Raw genomic sequence first — 14,471 nt, 5'->3', positions numbered from 1 at the left:
CAAATAATGTTGTCTGTTTTGAAGTGTGTTACCAGACGGTTGAATGGTCTGAGGTTCAACAAATCCGTACATGGAATACCGACCTTGGTCTACAACGATTGTGTCCATGTACCCTAAACAACAAAGTTAAGTTGTTAGAAACTATAAGAATCTAAATAAAAGTAATATGAAAGACCAAATTGACTATCTTACATGCACCACAGTTGAATGATGGAAATATTCAACATCCGGTCTCTCCCAATCATCTCCAATGCATCAGAGAGAGTGATATAAACTGGCACATGTGGGGGAAGACCAAATACTCTCAAATCCCAGTATAGTTCTAATGGTGCTTTCTTTAACCTGGGTAATTTTGTCATTAGCTTTGATAGAGGATCATCCTCCGCTTCAGCCATGTCATCATCTTCATGTATGACTGTATCATGAATTGGCTGCTTCTGAGGACGTGTGAACTGAAGATATGAATTTACGTCAAAGAGTTATCAACAAATATTTGAAGAATAAACATAGAAATACTTCCATAAAAAGACATTATACCTGTGGCTGGTCCAGTACTTCTCCATGCCAAGTCCAAACGGTATAAGTCCTCATTATGTCGTACATGAATAGATGGTCATGCACATTGCCTAAGTCTTGCCGTATTTGATTAAGACAACGAACACAAGGACAAAAATATGTCTCGTTCACAGACTTAGCATTTTGTTCAACGTATTGCAAGAACTCTGAAACACCCTTATCATATTCTTCATTGATGCGACGTTTATTCATCCAACTTCGATCCATACTATGTTCGTAAAATCATCAGTATAAGTTTTTTAATTCTCACAAGGTTAGGCCCTACCCATTCAAAAAAATTAATTTTCATAATTTGCTAAGACACGTGCAAAGAAATCTACATGATAAAATTGATAAGATTTCGGCAGCATTTCGCATTGGTCTCCGAAATACACGAAATGAGAGTAGTCAACGATGACCACAATCAAATATGCATCTGGAGAACAACACAAATACTGAACCGAAATTTTATCAATCTTATCCATAAACTTCAATTGACATGTTTTGCAAATTATGAAAATTAATTTTCTCAAATTGTCTAATCGGACAATTCAAAATTTAACACAAACGATTAAAAGATTAATCGTTTGTGTTAAATTTCAAACGGGAACTAAGTGTCACTCAATGATTTGATACTTACATTCTAACATATCACAATTATAATAACACAACTAATACATGCATATTCAAAAGCCAATAACACATGCATACCTTATAGAGTCAAAAACATACATACACAAAAACCAATAACATGCATACAAGAAATCTTTATCAACGAACAAGTTAACCTAAAAAGTAGATTCCAAATGAAAGGGAGGGAAATCGAGGAGGGCACGGCCTAAAACGTAGGCCAAAAACAGTCAAAAAAGCCGCCCAAGAACACGCACCAAACTGCACCAAAACGCACCGAAAATGATTTTTAATCGGTTCAAATCAAAGATATTCCATCACATAGTAATGTAATCGGATTGAAAGTAAATTTAAACGGTCCAAAAGAGAGAAAACGCACCTGGAAATGCAATGCCGCAGAGAGAGTTCGCGGGGAAGACGATGAACAGTGAGCGTAACTGCTCGCGGGTTCGCATTTTAGTATAAATACTATTAGACGTCCGGTACTATGGGGCCCCGACGTTGATAATACTATAGACGTCGGGGCTATCACTAATATGACGTCTTTGGGGATTTAAATTTGATATTCGCGGGGGTTTTAGACGTCCGTGGGGGGCCCTGACGTCTATAATATTATAGACGTCCGACCCCCTCCACAACGGACATCTATAAGGCTGAAGAAATGAATGCTTCAACTTCCCTGTCAGCCTCTTAAACGTCCGTTGTGGAGGGGGTCGGACGTCTATAATATTATAGACGTCAGGGCCCCCCACGGACGTCTAAGAAGCTGGAACAATCACCTCTTCAACTCCCTCTGTCAGCCCTTAAACGTTCGTTGTGGAGAGGGCCGGACGTCTATAATATTATAGACGTCACGACAAAGCCAAAAGAGGCAAAAACCTCTTATACCCTCGTATGACCATATGTGCTCCCAATAAATTCGGCTAATGCCAGTGCCTTGTCCTAACCGATAGTAATCAAGCAACCCACCTCGTAGTAGAGAAAGCCAAACTTGGAGAAGCAGTGTAATCATATCAACCAATATTTTGAGGTCATGAAACTGACCCAAACGACACAAGGTCACGTTTCTAGACGATAGCCAACCAATGCAAAAATACACCTTGGAAACCCTAGCGTCTCAAGTCACTAAGGTTGGCCGCAACATAGATGAATTGGTTCGCAAACGGATAATAAAAGTCCTCGGACTAAATGCAGAATTAATTACACTTAATTTGTTTTCCTTTAAATTATGATCGAATAGTCTGATGAAAAAAAAATCATATTTCACCCACGTTTAAATGTGTTTCTTGACAAAAAAAAAAGTTTGTTGTGAACACACCCCGTACATGTAAATAAAAAACTATATGTAATTTTGCTTGAACAACTAATGAATGTTTATCCTTGCATGCTTCATAGCCATCTTGTATTTTATTAAATGCCAAATGCATTTGAAATTTTATAACATTAAGATTAGGTGGAAAGGTGGCATGCTTATCTTCGGCTGTAAAATCCAAAATGACGACCTTATCTTTGTCCAAAACAACTCTTCCATAGATACAGAACAAATAAAACCATGAACGTTTTGTTTTTACATTGTTTTATTTTTTAGCTGGTACAGTTGCACTTTCTGAAAAAAAAAAATGCATCGTTTAATTTAATATGACCCTTAGATATTTTTTTAACGACAACGATAAATATCACATTATTAATTCTACGGCATTTTTACACTATGTAGGATAATGTTGGTAAAACCATCCATTTTCTTTTAAGTTGACTGATATAGAAAGAGTGATTTTAAGATGATTATTCTTGACTAACACGTAAACACCTTCTTTCGCATTATTGTTCTTTCTTTGCTTTAGTTTCCTCTTTCTTATTTTAAATTTAAATAAATAGTTTCCATTAATTCTCTGCTACTTAAATAAATTTTTCAAGGTCTTTTATATTCAAAATTATGTACTATGTTGAATTAATTAAACCATTCTATGTAACCATCAAATTTCATCCTAAATAAGAAATTGAAAAATGTTCCTCCTCAAATCGTAATCCCAGATTTTAAAATTCTTTCAGTTTAAGTTCTCTAAACTTCTTTTTCTTAGTTTTAAAATTATTTTTACATTAAATTTTATCATAATTATTTTTACATTAAATTCATTTTAAGGAGTTACATAAGTTAACAAACCTCTTATTTAAATTATTAAAAATAATAAACACTTGAGAGTTTCAAGAAAACAATATAAAAAAACAAACAAAATTTAACTCATTCCAAAATAAAGTGGCTAAAAGACAATTCTAGCCTTCAATTTTTTTTCTTCAATTGGTCTCCACAATTTTGAAAATAATGTTTTTAATCTAATTGTCTAAATTAACAGATTGATTGTTAAGATATTGATATGGGTTCCAGTTAACACACTTTATTTGTGCAAATAACAGGAAAGTAATTGCTAAAATAATTCTATTGACATTGAAATAAACAAATAATTTAAGTTTAACCTCATGTAGAAAGTATCACCTGTAAGTCCACATTAAAATAACATCTTAACGCGAACATTTGGACTAAAATTACTGATTGAGAATATACAAAACTAAATATCTTATTTTAATATACAAAACTAAAACTATGTATTCAAAATTAAGAAACTAATCATATTCTAGCCAAATACAATTAAAACTGATTTAATAAAAATAATATGTAGATACCTGAATTTCATTTAGAACAATTGAAATTAATCCAACATTTTGGTTCCGAATTCACCGTTTTATAGTAATGGGAATTAATTGTGAGAATCCGATGATCTATATGTCATTACTCAAAACCGTTCTTTGTAGAAAAATTCTTATATTGTCAAAATAGTATAATTTAAAATCATTGAAATCTGTATAGGTAAATATGATCCAAATTATTAGTAAATTTGAGAATAAAATTTTGATTGCCTCTAAAATTACTTCATGGTTAAGTCTTGAGAATTGATTACAGAGCGAATAATTATCAGAGAAGCGCAAGTGAAAGAGGAAGACAAATTTGGACAGCCATCACTATTTTTTTAATCGTAAATTACAACTATTCTTTTCGTATTCTAACATAAAAAATAATTTTAAAAGATTGGATATATATATACAAGAAACATAGGTAGCGTATCTACATAACTAATTTTTTAAAAATAAAATTCTTTTCACCACTCGTATTGATATCATTAAATATTACAAAAAAAAAAATTGAAGCATACAAATTAAGAAGAGTCTTTTGGTCATAAATACTTACCTAACAATAATAGAAGTATGGCTAAAAACTAGAAATAATATTTTTTGCCTCAGAAATAGTCACCTAAAAATAAATAGAAGTATAAATGTTTGAAGGAATATTTTTCCACACACCAGTTCTACCACAAGTTCTTCTAAGTTTTCAACAAATGACTGGCTGAAAATATTTAATAAAAGTAAGTACAAAATACAGTACTTTTATTTTATCATTCTGAAATATTAATATGTTTATTTTCCTAACTAGGAAACCCAGTAAGCAATTTCTTAGAAAGAGGCAGCATTTAAGAAGTTCAGCAGTAGATATGAACAGGAAGTTTAATTTTAATTGGAAAATAGTATACCAAAAAAAAAACATCTTAAAAATTATGTTTTGTCCTATTTTCATAATTAAATTCAAAACGTGTCAAATGTTATGAGTTTGATTTATGCATTTGTTTTCTTTTTCGAATTTTTCTGTTCTCTGTTTTCCTATTTGTCACCCCGTGATTGTGGACAGCAACGTTCGTACTGAAGTCAAAGGGTGGGTTGGATTCCGTCTTTATTAAGACTTGGTGGGCATTTTCACAAACCCGAGAACCTACTTTTCTGTCTCGTATGAATAAGACATTCATTTTGAGTTTGGCTTTTAATTCTTCATTCCTTTTATGTTAAAAAACGCAGCACACTGGTGTGTAGTTGAATTGCAGTGAAATTGGCAATACTAAAACATGGAGCGCTATGAGATTCTCAAAGATATTGGCTCTGGGAATTTTGCTGTCGCCAAACTGGTTAGGGAAAACCGCACCAATGAGCTTTTTGCTGTCAAGTTCATTGAGAGAGGCCAGAAGGTCTGCTTCATCTTCTTCGTCCTTTCAATTTCAGTTGCATAACTTTGTTTCTTTTTCTCTTTTTTGGCAAATTATTCATCTGGGTATGTGTTTTTTTTTGCTCACTGTGGGACATTGGAATATGGGCTGCAGATTGATGAGCATGTTCAGAGGGAAATCATGAACCATAGATCATTGAAGCATCCCAATATTATTAGATTCAAGGAGGTTAGTAAAATAATACTCACACTTCTAATAATGAGTGAAGGGTGGCTTCTATTTTTTTTGGTTTTATGTTTAGCTCAATGATGAAATTCTGCAAAATATAAAATTCGTTTTTGGTCTTCATCCTACTTTTTGAACAGCCTTTCTGTTTTGTTAATCTGTGCTATTTAGATGTAATATTTTAAGCTTTCTTGGTTTAATTCTCTGACTACTTTTTATCGTTAAATGTTTTTTAACGTTTGAGGATCTGAATATTGGCCTAAAGAAAAGATGAGAATGTGAGATGCAAAGATTGTGTGGTGGTGGTGGTGGTGGTGGAAAGTAGTTACCACTCATGAAAGATGGGGAACTTGAGAAGTTAGCTTTGGAAACACTCATCATTATGACTTTGAATATTGATATACTTTTTATATTTTGGTCTCCTGTTTTGTTATTCTACCATGTATTGAAGTGGGTTGGGAATCAGAATTGAATTTAGCATAATACAAAGGTCCCCGCACCAAACTTTTTCGGATGTATTTATCCACTTTTTTTTTCAGTTTTCTTTTTTTCCCCCTTGATGTTTTTAGTTTAGACTGTGTGATTAGAAAAACCCATCCTACATTTTAGTTTTCTCTAATTTTCTATTTTTTATTTTCTCCTTTTCCTGTGTTTTGTGAATGGTATTGTTAATGTTTTGTGCTTCTGTTCGGAAAAAATTTAAATTTTATGATGAACTATGCACTAGGTATTTTACAATCTGAACATACTTACAATTGGAATCATATTCCAATCAGTTTCAAAAGAAGGAAAAAGATCCTTTGCGTGAGCTTTGATGAGTCTACTTGTAGGTCTTGCTGACACCAACTCATCTAGCAATAGTAATGGAGTATGCTTCTGGAGGAGAACTATTTGAGAGGATATGCAATGCTGGTAGATTCAGTGAGGATGAGGTAATATAGAAAGTGAGGTACTATTTGATTAGTTTATCTAGATCTATTTCAGTATAATGTTGTCTAGTTTTTATATTGTTGTTTAGGTTCCATTTGATAAGTCCAAAAGTTGAACTTAGTCTACTACACTTTTATTAATATGGTCATGTTATGCTAGTGTATGCATTATTTCATTCAGAACTTGGGTCCTCAAGTCCTTGTTACTTTTTACCAGGCAAGATTTTTCTTTCAGCAACTGATATCTGGAGTCAGTTACTGTCATTCAATGGTATGAAACTAAACCTAACATGTGTCATGAACCATGTTCCTTCACAAAGAACAGATATTTATGGTAATGTCTATGCAGCAAATTTGTCATAGAGATCTGAAGCTTGAAAACACACTCTTGGATGGAAGCACTGCTCCACGACTTAAAATTTGTGACTTTGGTTACTCAAAGGTAGTATATAATGTTAACAAGGATTACAGCTTTAGATGATGATGCCCTTCTTCATGTGACATTAATTTATTATTTTCTTGTGTTTAGTCATCAGTATTGCATTCTCAACCTAAGTCAACGGTAGGAACTCCAGCTTATATTGCACCTGAGGTTCTTACGAGGAAAGAATATGATGGAAAGGTAAGGTCTTGTTTTTCCTCATTGCTTATGCTTGGTTTTGGCTTTTTGTAACTTAGATACATGTGGTCCTTGCTGCTTTATTTTCTACTTATAAGTTTTCATTGGAAGGTATAGATTGCAGATGTATGGTCTTGTGGAGTCACCTTATATGTGATGTTAGTTGGGGCTTATCCTTTTGAAGACCCTGGAGACCCAAGAAACTTCAAAAAAACCATTGGTGTGAGTAAAATAACTGATGGCTGCAAATTTGTTGAATCCTTAAACAATTTTAGTATTAATATAAGAGTTAGTTGTTTGGTTTCACTTTCTCACGATATGGTGTTTCAATTGGACCCTTTGTGGCTTATACAGAAGATACTTAGTGTCCAGTACTCAGTCCCAGATTATGTACGAGTTTCCATGGAATGTAGACATCTTCTATCACAAATATTTGTGGCAAGTCCTGAAAAGGTAACGGATTTAATATCTAGAATCTTAATTGTTTTCTGCATCTATAAAATACTTATTAGATAAAAGATTTAATTGCTTAATTTCTGGAGCAAAATGCTTATATAGATGCTCTTCATATTTATTCTCAGCTAACTTAATAGTTCCATGTTTTGGCTTCTTCATGTTTTGGGCAAAATTCTAGCAATACTTATTGTTTCCTGTATTGAAATGCATTTAGACTCCTTTCCCATTGTATTGATCCATTTAAGGCATTTTACAGAGAATAACAATACCAGAAATTAAAAACCATCCATGGTTTTTAAGGAACTTACCCATAGAACTGATGGAAACTGGAAGCTGGCAAGTAAATGATGTAAATAATCCATCACAAAGTGTTGAGGAAGTGCTGTCTATAGTACAAGAGGCAAGAAAATCTCTTAATGTTCCAATTGTTGGTGGCCTTCTTAATGGGGGCACCATGGACCTGGATGACTTGGAGGCTGATGAAGAAGATCTTGAGGATGTAGAAACAAGTGGAGAATTTGTGTGTCCTCTTTGAGTGTGTGTACATGAACAAGCTAAGCTATTGTTTGATGTGAAAATGTGAATAGATTTTTCTGTTGGGGCTGAAATTCCTTAGTTTTTCAATTAAGATGAGTAGTATGGCTTGCTAAATTAAGGGTTTTTTTTTTCTTATTTTTATTTTTCCCTCTCAAATCCACGTGCCGTTTTCTAGAGATGTCAAATCACATGTTCCAAAATATTAGGATATTAAATAAAGCAAGTGTGGCAGGTTCCTCTATTGCATCATGGGAAACTGAATAATGAGATATAAGTAAGCTTTTGTTAATGGATTTTATTTTATATTGTAGACTGGGAATTCAGCATAGGATAAGACGTCTTTGGAAGTTCTACAAATCTATCTTAAACCTTTGTACTGTATGCAATCAATCAATATTGCCGACACTTCTTTTTCTATGTTATGCTGCCAAAGAAACATTTGTCCCTTGTGGAATCAGTCAAGAAAGTCGACAGTTTTCAACAGCATGTTAAGCCAATCTTCAGACGCTTTCTTTTTCTCTTTTGTGTATATAATGTTTATCACTATTTAACAACTTGAAAAAAACTACTGACAGTTAGTAAACATATTTCGATTTTTTTTTCTGCACATCAAAAATCTTGTTATTTAACATATTAACTTGAACTGATATGTAAATTTTCTTCCATAACTTTCCTGGTTTCAGCTCTTTCCATTTCTTAAAGATTTCTCAGAAGGTACAATAGGCTTGTTTGACTTAATAAATAATAGGCTTATATTCTTGATAATTAGCCATACTTAAAGTCTAAAACATCACACATGCTAAGATCAGTTAATTTTCTATATCAATGTGAACCAATTCTCCTTCTCTCAGTTTGTTCATCTTCTAATGTGGCATAAGAGAGGCAATGCAACAGTTATAGCACCTGTGGGGAATCAGACCACTTTTTCATTACAACTATACCAAGTATATGATGCTTTTCTTGATGGGTCTTCATGAATATTTCCAACAAGTCGTATTCCTCCAATTATCAAGGTGTTTTACCGAATAATGCAATATGAGAAGCAACGTGGCATTGGCTTCACTGTCTCAGTATCTGATGCTTCACTTGCTTTTGCTACTCAAACTGCTTCTAAAAAGTCTTACTGATGCTAAGCCAAAACATGGCTTTAATCAAGTTTTGATTCCAATGCTGATCAGACAGTTCAACTTATTGTGCATCAATTCTCTTTCAGCTTTATCATTTTTTTGCTTTATTATACTCAAGGTTGTCAAACTCGAGAGTTTACGTAAACTCGTGAGAGTCCAGTAAACTCGTAAGAGTTTACTTTGTATGAAAAAAATATAAATAACATTCTAATTCAAATAAGATAACAAAATTATATAAATTGAAATACATAAGTTCATAGAAATATTGTTCATAACATAAAGATATAATGTAAAATATAAATTGAAATGTCAAAGTCTCTATGCCTAATCCTCTAATCCTCTAATAATGGCATCATCATCTCCATCTCCATCATCATCATCATCATCATCTAACTCTTCCTCTAATGAATGTTGTGCTTGTGCATCCTCATTGTTCTCAAATGTTATGTTATCAAGATCAAGAGCATCTAAAACAGGATCTGTTGTTGCTCCATCTAAGTGAACATTTTCACTATCATTTTCACCTTCAACTTGATCAATCTCAACAACATCATCTGTCTTTTCAGCTATCCATTCATCATCTGATTCTATGTCATCAAATGGAAGAGCTATAGTTTTTCGAATCTGTCTACTTTTCAGCTTGGAGTTATACATCACATAAACTAAATCATTCATCTTTTTTTGATGTAAACGATTCCTTCTCTTTGTATGAACCTAAAATGAAAGATAATATTTTTAGTGAAGATATAAACATAATAAAGGAATTTATAAATTAAAAATAATTTAAATTACCATTTCAAATGAACTCCAATTACGCTCACATCCAGAAGAACTACAAGTCAAGCTTAGAATTCGAATAGCAAATCTCTTCAACTCTGGAGTTCCATCACCAAACATGTCCCACCATTCCCCAGGATTTAACTCTTTCATACACTCTTTTGCATCTTCCATTCCAAACAGGCCTCTAGCATTATGAAATTAAGCAATTTGTAAATTAATTTTTCTTCTTTCTGCCATATCTGGTATCAGTCTTCTCATGCAAAAATACAATCCTTCTTTCACCTCTCCACCATCATCAGATCTAAAGTTAGGTTGGAAATGAGGGTTTAGAAAATAGGCAGCTGCATGCAAAGGCCTATGAAGTTGATTATCCCATCGAGCATCAATTATTCTCCAAACCTCTTCATAACTACATCAATCATGCTATATCAGAAATAATCTAACACATAAGTAATTAAACATTGAATGAGTAAAAGTTTGAAAATTTACCTCTTTTTGATATTGTTAAAGTTAGACCTAATCTTCTCTTTTGCACAGTCCATATCTTCATAAATGAAACCCATTGCAGGTTTTACATCTGAGTCCACTAATCTTAAGACAACCATGAGAGGGGCAGCAACTTTCAAGCATATGGAGACATTCTTCCAAAATCGGCTATCTAATACTACATGTGCTACTTTTCTCCCCTCTTATGAAGTTCCAAACTTGCTTGTCTTCCATTCCTCAGAGCTGAACATGGTCAACAACGATGCCTTCAATTCATGAAGACAAGCAAGAGTTAAATAAGCCGTGGCAAATCTAGTCACACCCGGTCTTATAAGGTCTCTACCTTTAGTAAACTTTTTCAATAAGGAAATCAACATTGATCTCCCATAAATGTAAGTTGTAATTTTTCTTCCCTTCTTAATGGTCAATTCATGGACCTTCAAATTTTTTTCAAAATCTTTGAATATCAAATCAATGCAATGTGCTGCACATGGAGTCCAATACAATTTTTCCCTCTTTTGCATCAACAACTCTCCGGCTGCCTTGAAATTTGTAGCATTATCAGTGACAACTTGAACAACATTTTCTTCTCCAACAAACTCGACAACATCATCCAACATTTTGAAAACTTTATCAGCTGTTTTTGAAATGTCTGAAGTGTCAAGTGAATAAAGAAAAACCGTCCCTCTAGGACTATTCACCAAGAAGTTGCAAATAGAACGTCTTTTTCTATCCGTCCAACCATCAGACATAATTGTACATCCAGTTTTCTTCCACTCCTCCTTATATTCCTCAAGATTTGCATTTGTTTTCTTCACAGCTTGTTTCAAGAGCTTCTCTCTAATATCATGATAAGATGGTGGTTTGTATCCAACTCCATACTTACCAATCATTTCACACATCTTTGCAAATGCTGGATTTCTAATTACATTGAAAGGAATGACACTGGTGTAAAAGAATTCAGCAACTTGAGCATCAACTTCTTCTTTGTATCCTTTTTTCATCATTTGATTTATAGTTGCTTGAACTCCCCCCTTACTAGTAGTAGCAACTTTTTCTTTTCCTTTAAAACCGAATACCGTGTGTCCTCCTTCAAAATTTTCACTTTCTTCCTCGTCTTCACCGATATTTATCTTTCTTTTCTTTAATGAAGCATTCTTAGCTTCTGCAACTACTTTTATCATCAAATTTTTTATTTCATCCGGAACAGAAGCACAAGGCTCAGAATCTTCTCTAGTTCCAGCAAGATGATGCTTAAATCTAAATATGCCTCCACTTACAATCTTTGAGCAATAGTTGCATTTCACTTTTCTTCCATTACCATTAACATCAAATCCATATTTCCATCCAATATCAGATCGGTTTCCTGGAGCATTTTTACTTCTACTTCTACTAACTGATGAAGATACACTTGGATTAACTTCTCCTGAATTTGATGCGTTTCCCGACATAGTGAAGTAAGCTTTTTCACTACAAATATAAAAAATAAAATGTCCAAAAGTTTAAAAATGGAATAAAAACTTGCGTAGTGGTGCAGTGCAGTGCCCGTAATATATTTCTCCCCTCTAATGATGTTGTAAAGTGGTGCAGTGCAGTGCCCGTTTTCTTTAGTAAAAGAATAAAAAATCCATTTCCTAATAAAATAAGGGCACGGGTTATAACTTTAGAAATTAGAATAACAAAACTTCACCCACCACCAGCGGCTGGAAGAAGAAGGGCATACCAGAAGTTGCGACGCGAGGAAGGCGGTGAGGATGGCGGCGATGACGGCGGCCATTGTGTCGGTGATCGTAAACCAGGCGAACGACGACGGGGACGAAACGCGACCACGCACGGCGACTGAATGAGCGACGACGACCACGATCAGCAACCGGACCAAGCGCGATCACGAGCGGAGCTTGACCACGAGCGACGAAGATCAGTGGTGGAGTGAAAACCAGGCGAACGACGACGGGGACGAAACGCTAAACAGTGGTGGAGTGAAAATCAGGTTTTAAACCCTAAACAAAACGACCCTTCTTTTCTTCGTTTCTGGCTTTTTTCGAACTCGCTAAATCGCTGTGCAATTGCGATTCCGAACGATTCCACCGAGTCCATGTCCGATTCTACCGAGTTCAGTCCAAAAACGAGTTTGGTACCGAGTTAACTCGGCAACCATGACTAAAAACGTAAACTCGAACGAGTTAACGAGTTAACTCGCGAGTTTGATAACCATGATTATACTAATAAGGGTCAAACATGCTTTAGTGCCTATAAATAAAGCGTATGTCTGTCCCTAAATTGAATTTTATATATATATATATATATATATATATATATATATATATATATATATATAATTCCTTATTATACCATAAATGAGAAAGCAAATTTTTTGTTTTCGATGTTTAAACATAATATTTTAAGGAGTAAAAACTAACATTGAAATGATTTTAGGGCCTAAACACAATAATTCCGTGATTTGAAATATAATTTAAGCAAGTTAGGTTGAGTTCATTGAGATGAAATTAACCAATATCCCTCGAGCTTTCCTAGTTACTTTCCCCTTCTATTATGCTTCATCTATATGTTGAACTATAGAAAGTTATTAAAATGTTATTCAACGTGAAAAAGGAAAATTAAAGAAGAGAACTTATATTTTCAATTTCCAAAAATAAAGAAGTTATACTATTATAGAAAAAGAATAATAAAAGTAAAAGAAAACAAAGTGTCAAATTTATAATTATGTATAAGTTTTTTATGTTGATTCTTTAATAATTATTTCGGTTTATGGGTCGAGGTCACTCTTATCTTTAATAGGATTTTCAAACTCCAAACACATATCAAAATCTTTTCTTAGTAAGAATGGTGAATGTGACAATTTTAGCAATAAATGAGTAATGAATGTAACCAACCTATCATCATACCTCAAACTTGTATTTATAGATTTTGGAATAGGATTCGAATTATCATCGACCTAATTACGACCCAACTAGTAATAATCTTGCTTTGCTTTAATGTAAACATTCTTAACATTAATTTTTATTTAACCCGACCGTTTAGTTGGCCGATTGGCTCGTTTGGGGTTTCATGCTAATAAAACTGTCTCATCTTCTACTAATTGGACGGTCATACTATATATTAATCTATATAAAATAGTATTGTTTACAAAATTTTAATATTGAATTGATATAGAAAATTGTTCAAAAATATGACGTTCAATAATTGATCTAAATTATAACCATGCATTTTTATTGAATTGAATAGGCAATTAAATAATAGTAACTAGTAACCAAATACAACCAAATGCAAATACAATCAAATATTAATTGATCTCATAGCAACAGAAAAAACAGAAAATAGAAACTTCATAATTGCAAATAAACCCTAAATTTAAGTTTATTTTAACAAAACTCCTCTATAAATTTCGATTTTTTCGTCCTTAAACCATATCAGTTTTGTGTATTCATGGAACGATAGTGTAGGTGGTGGCTTTGTTAACATGTAAACAATTTTCTCTCTACTTCCCACATGTTCTAACTCCATGCTTCCTTCCTTTACTTTTTCTTGGATAAAATGAAATCAGACATCAATGTGTTTGCTTCTTTCGTGATTGACCGGGTTCTTTGCTAGCTCAATGACCGACCTGTAGTATACTTGGATCACGAGCTTCTCTTCTTGCTTCATCTCCAGTCACTACAAGAAAAATCGTATTTACATACGGCCAAAATTCGTATGTAAGCTCAAAAATCCGTATATAATGTGGTCGTAGATAAAGTTACATACGGATAAATCCGTATGTAATTATATATGGATATTAATTACGAATATTACATACAAATATTACATACGAATATTACATATGGATATTACATACGAATATTACATATGGATATTACATACAGATATTATATACTGATATTACATATGGACAAATCTGTATGTAATTACATGCACATATTACATACGGATAAATATGTATGTAACTGTGTTGGCAGATTTAAATGTATAACCTGGTGCAAAGATCTCACATACCTGTAAAATTAGTTCAATCATACAAATGCAAACACTTTAAAGACGCATAATACTCTCATACATTCAT

The 14,471-nt window shown here is 33.3% G+C and overlaps 1 protein-coding gene and 1 pseudogene across 2 annotated transcripts; one reads left to right on the top strand and one right to left on the bottom strand.

Annotated features, from left to right (window-relative positions):
* The first annotated feature begins 4,888 nt into the window (after positions 1 to 4,888).
* On the top strand, positions 4,889 to 8,489 carry LOC108337076 (serine/threonine-protein kinase SAPK2). 2 transcript variants are annotated; one of them, XM_052880947.1, is made up of 10 exons: positions 4,889 to 4,976; positions 5,086 to 5,252; positions 5,385 to 5,459; positions 6,287 to 6,388; positions 6,603 to 6,656; positions 6,735 to 6,827; positions 6,915 to 7,007; positions 7,122 to 7,226; positions 7,359 to 7,457; positions 7,717 to 8,489. In XM_052880947.1, exons 2-10 carry the CDS (start codon positions 5,133 to 5,135, stop codon positions 7,993 to 7,995), a joined length of 1,020 nt encoding a protein of 339 aa, XP_052736907.1. In that variant the 5' UTR covers positions 4,889 to 4,976; positions 5,086 to 5,132; the 3' UTR covers positions 7,996 to 8,489. The 2 variants fall into 2 exon arrangements, with proteins under 2 accessions (XP_052736907.1, XP_017429009.2); XM_017573520.2 differs by lacking the exon at positions 4,889 to 4,976 and having other exon boundaries at positions 4,999 to 5,252.
* Positions 8,490 to 9,448: 959 nt separating this feature from the next.
* LOC108336866 (uncharacterized) lies at positions 9,449 to 11,930 on the bottom strand (annotated as a pseudogene).
* Between the last annotated feature and the right edge of the window lie 2,541 nt (positions 11,931 to 14,471).

The sequence above is a fragment of the Vigna angularis genome, chromosome 7 (assembly GCF_016808095.1).
Source record: "Vigna angularis cultivar LongXiaoDou No.4 chromosome 7, ASM1680809v1, whole genome shotgun sequence".
In the NCBI taxonomy this organism is placed as follows: Eukaryota; Viridiplantae; Streptophyta; class Magnoliopsida; order Fabales; family Fabaceae; genus Vigna; species Vigna angularis.
Note: the sequence above shows the minus strand (reverse complement) of the source record. Positions and strands in the feature narration are given on the sequence as shown.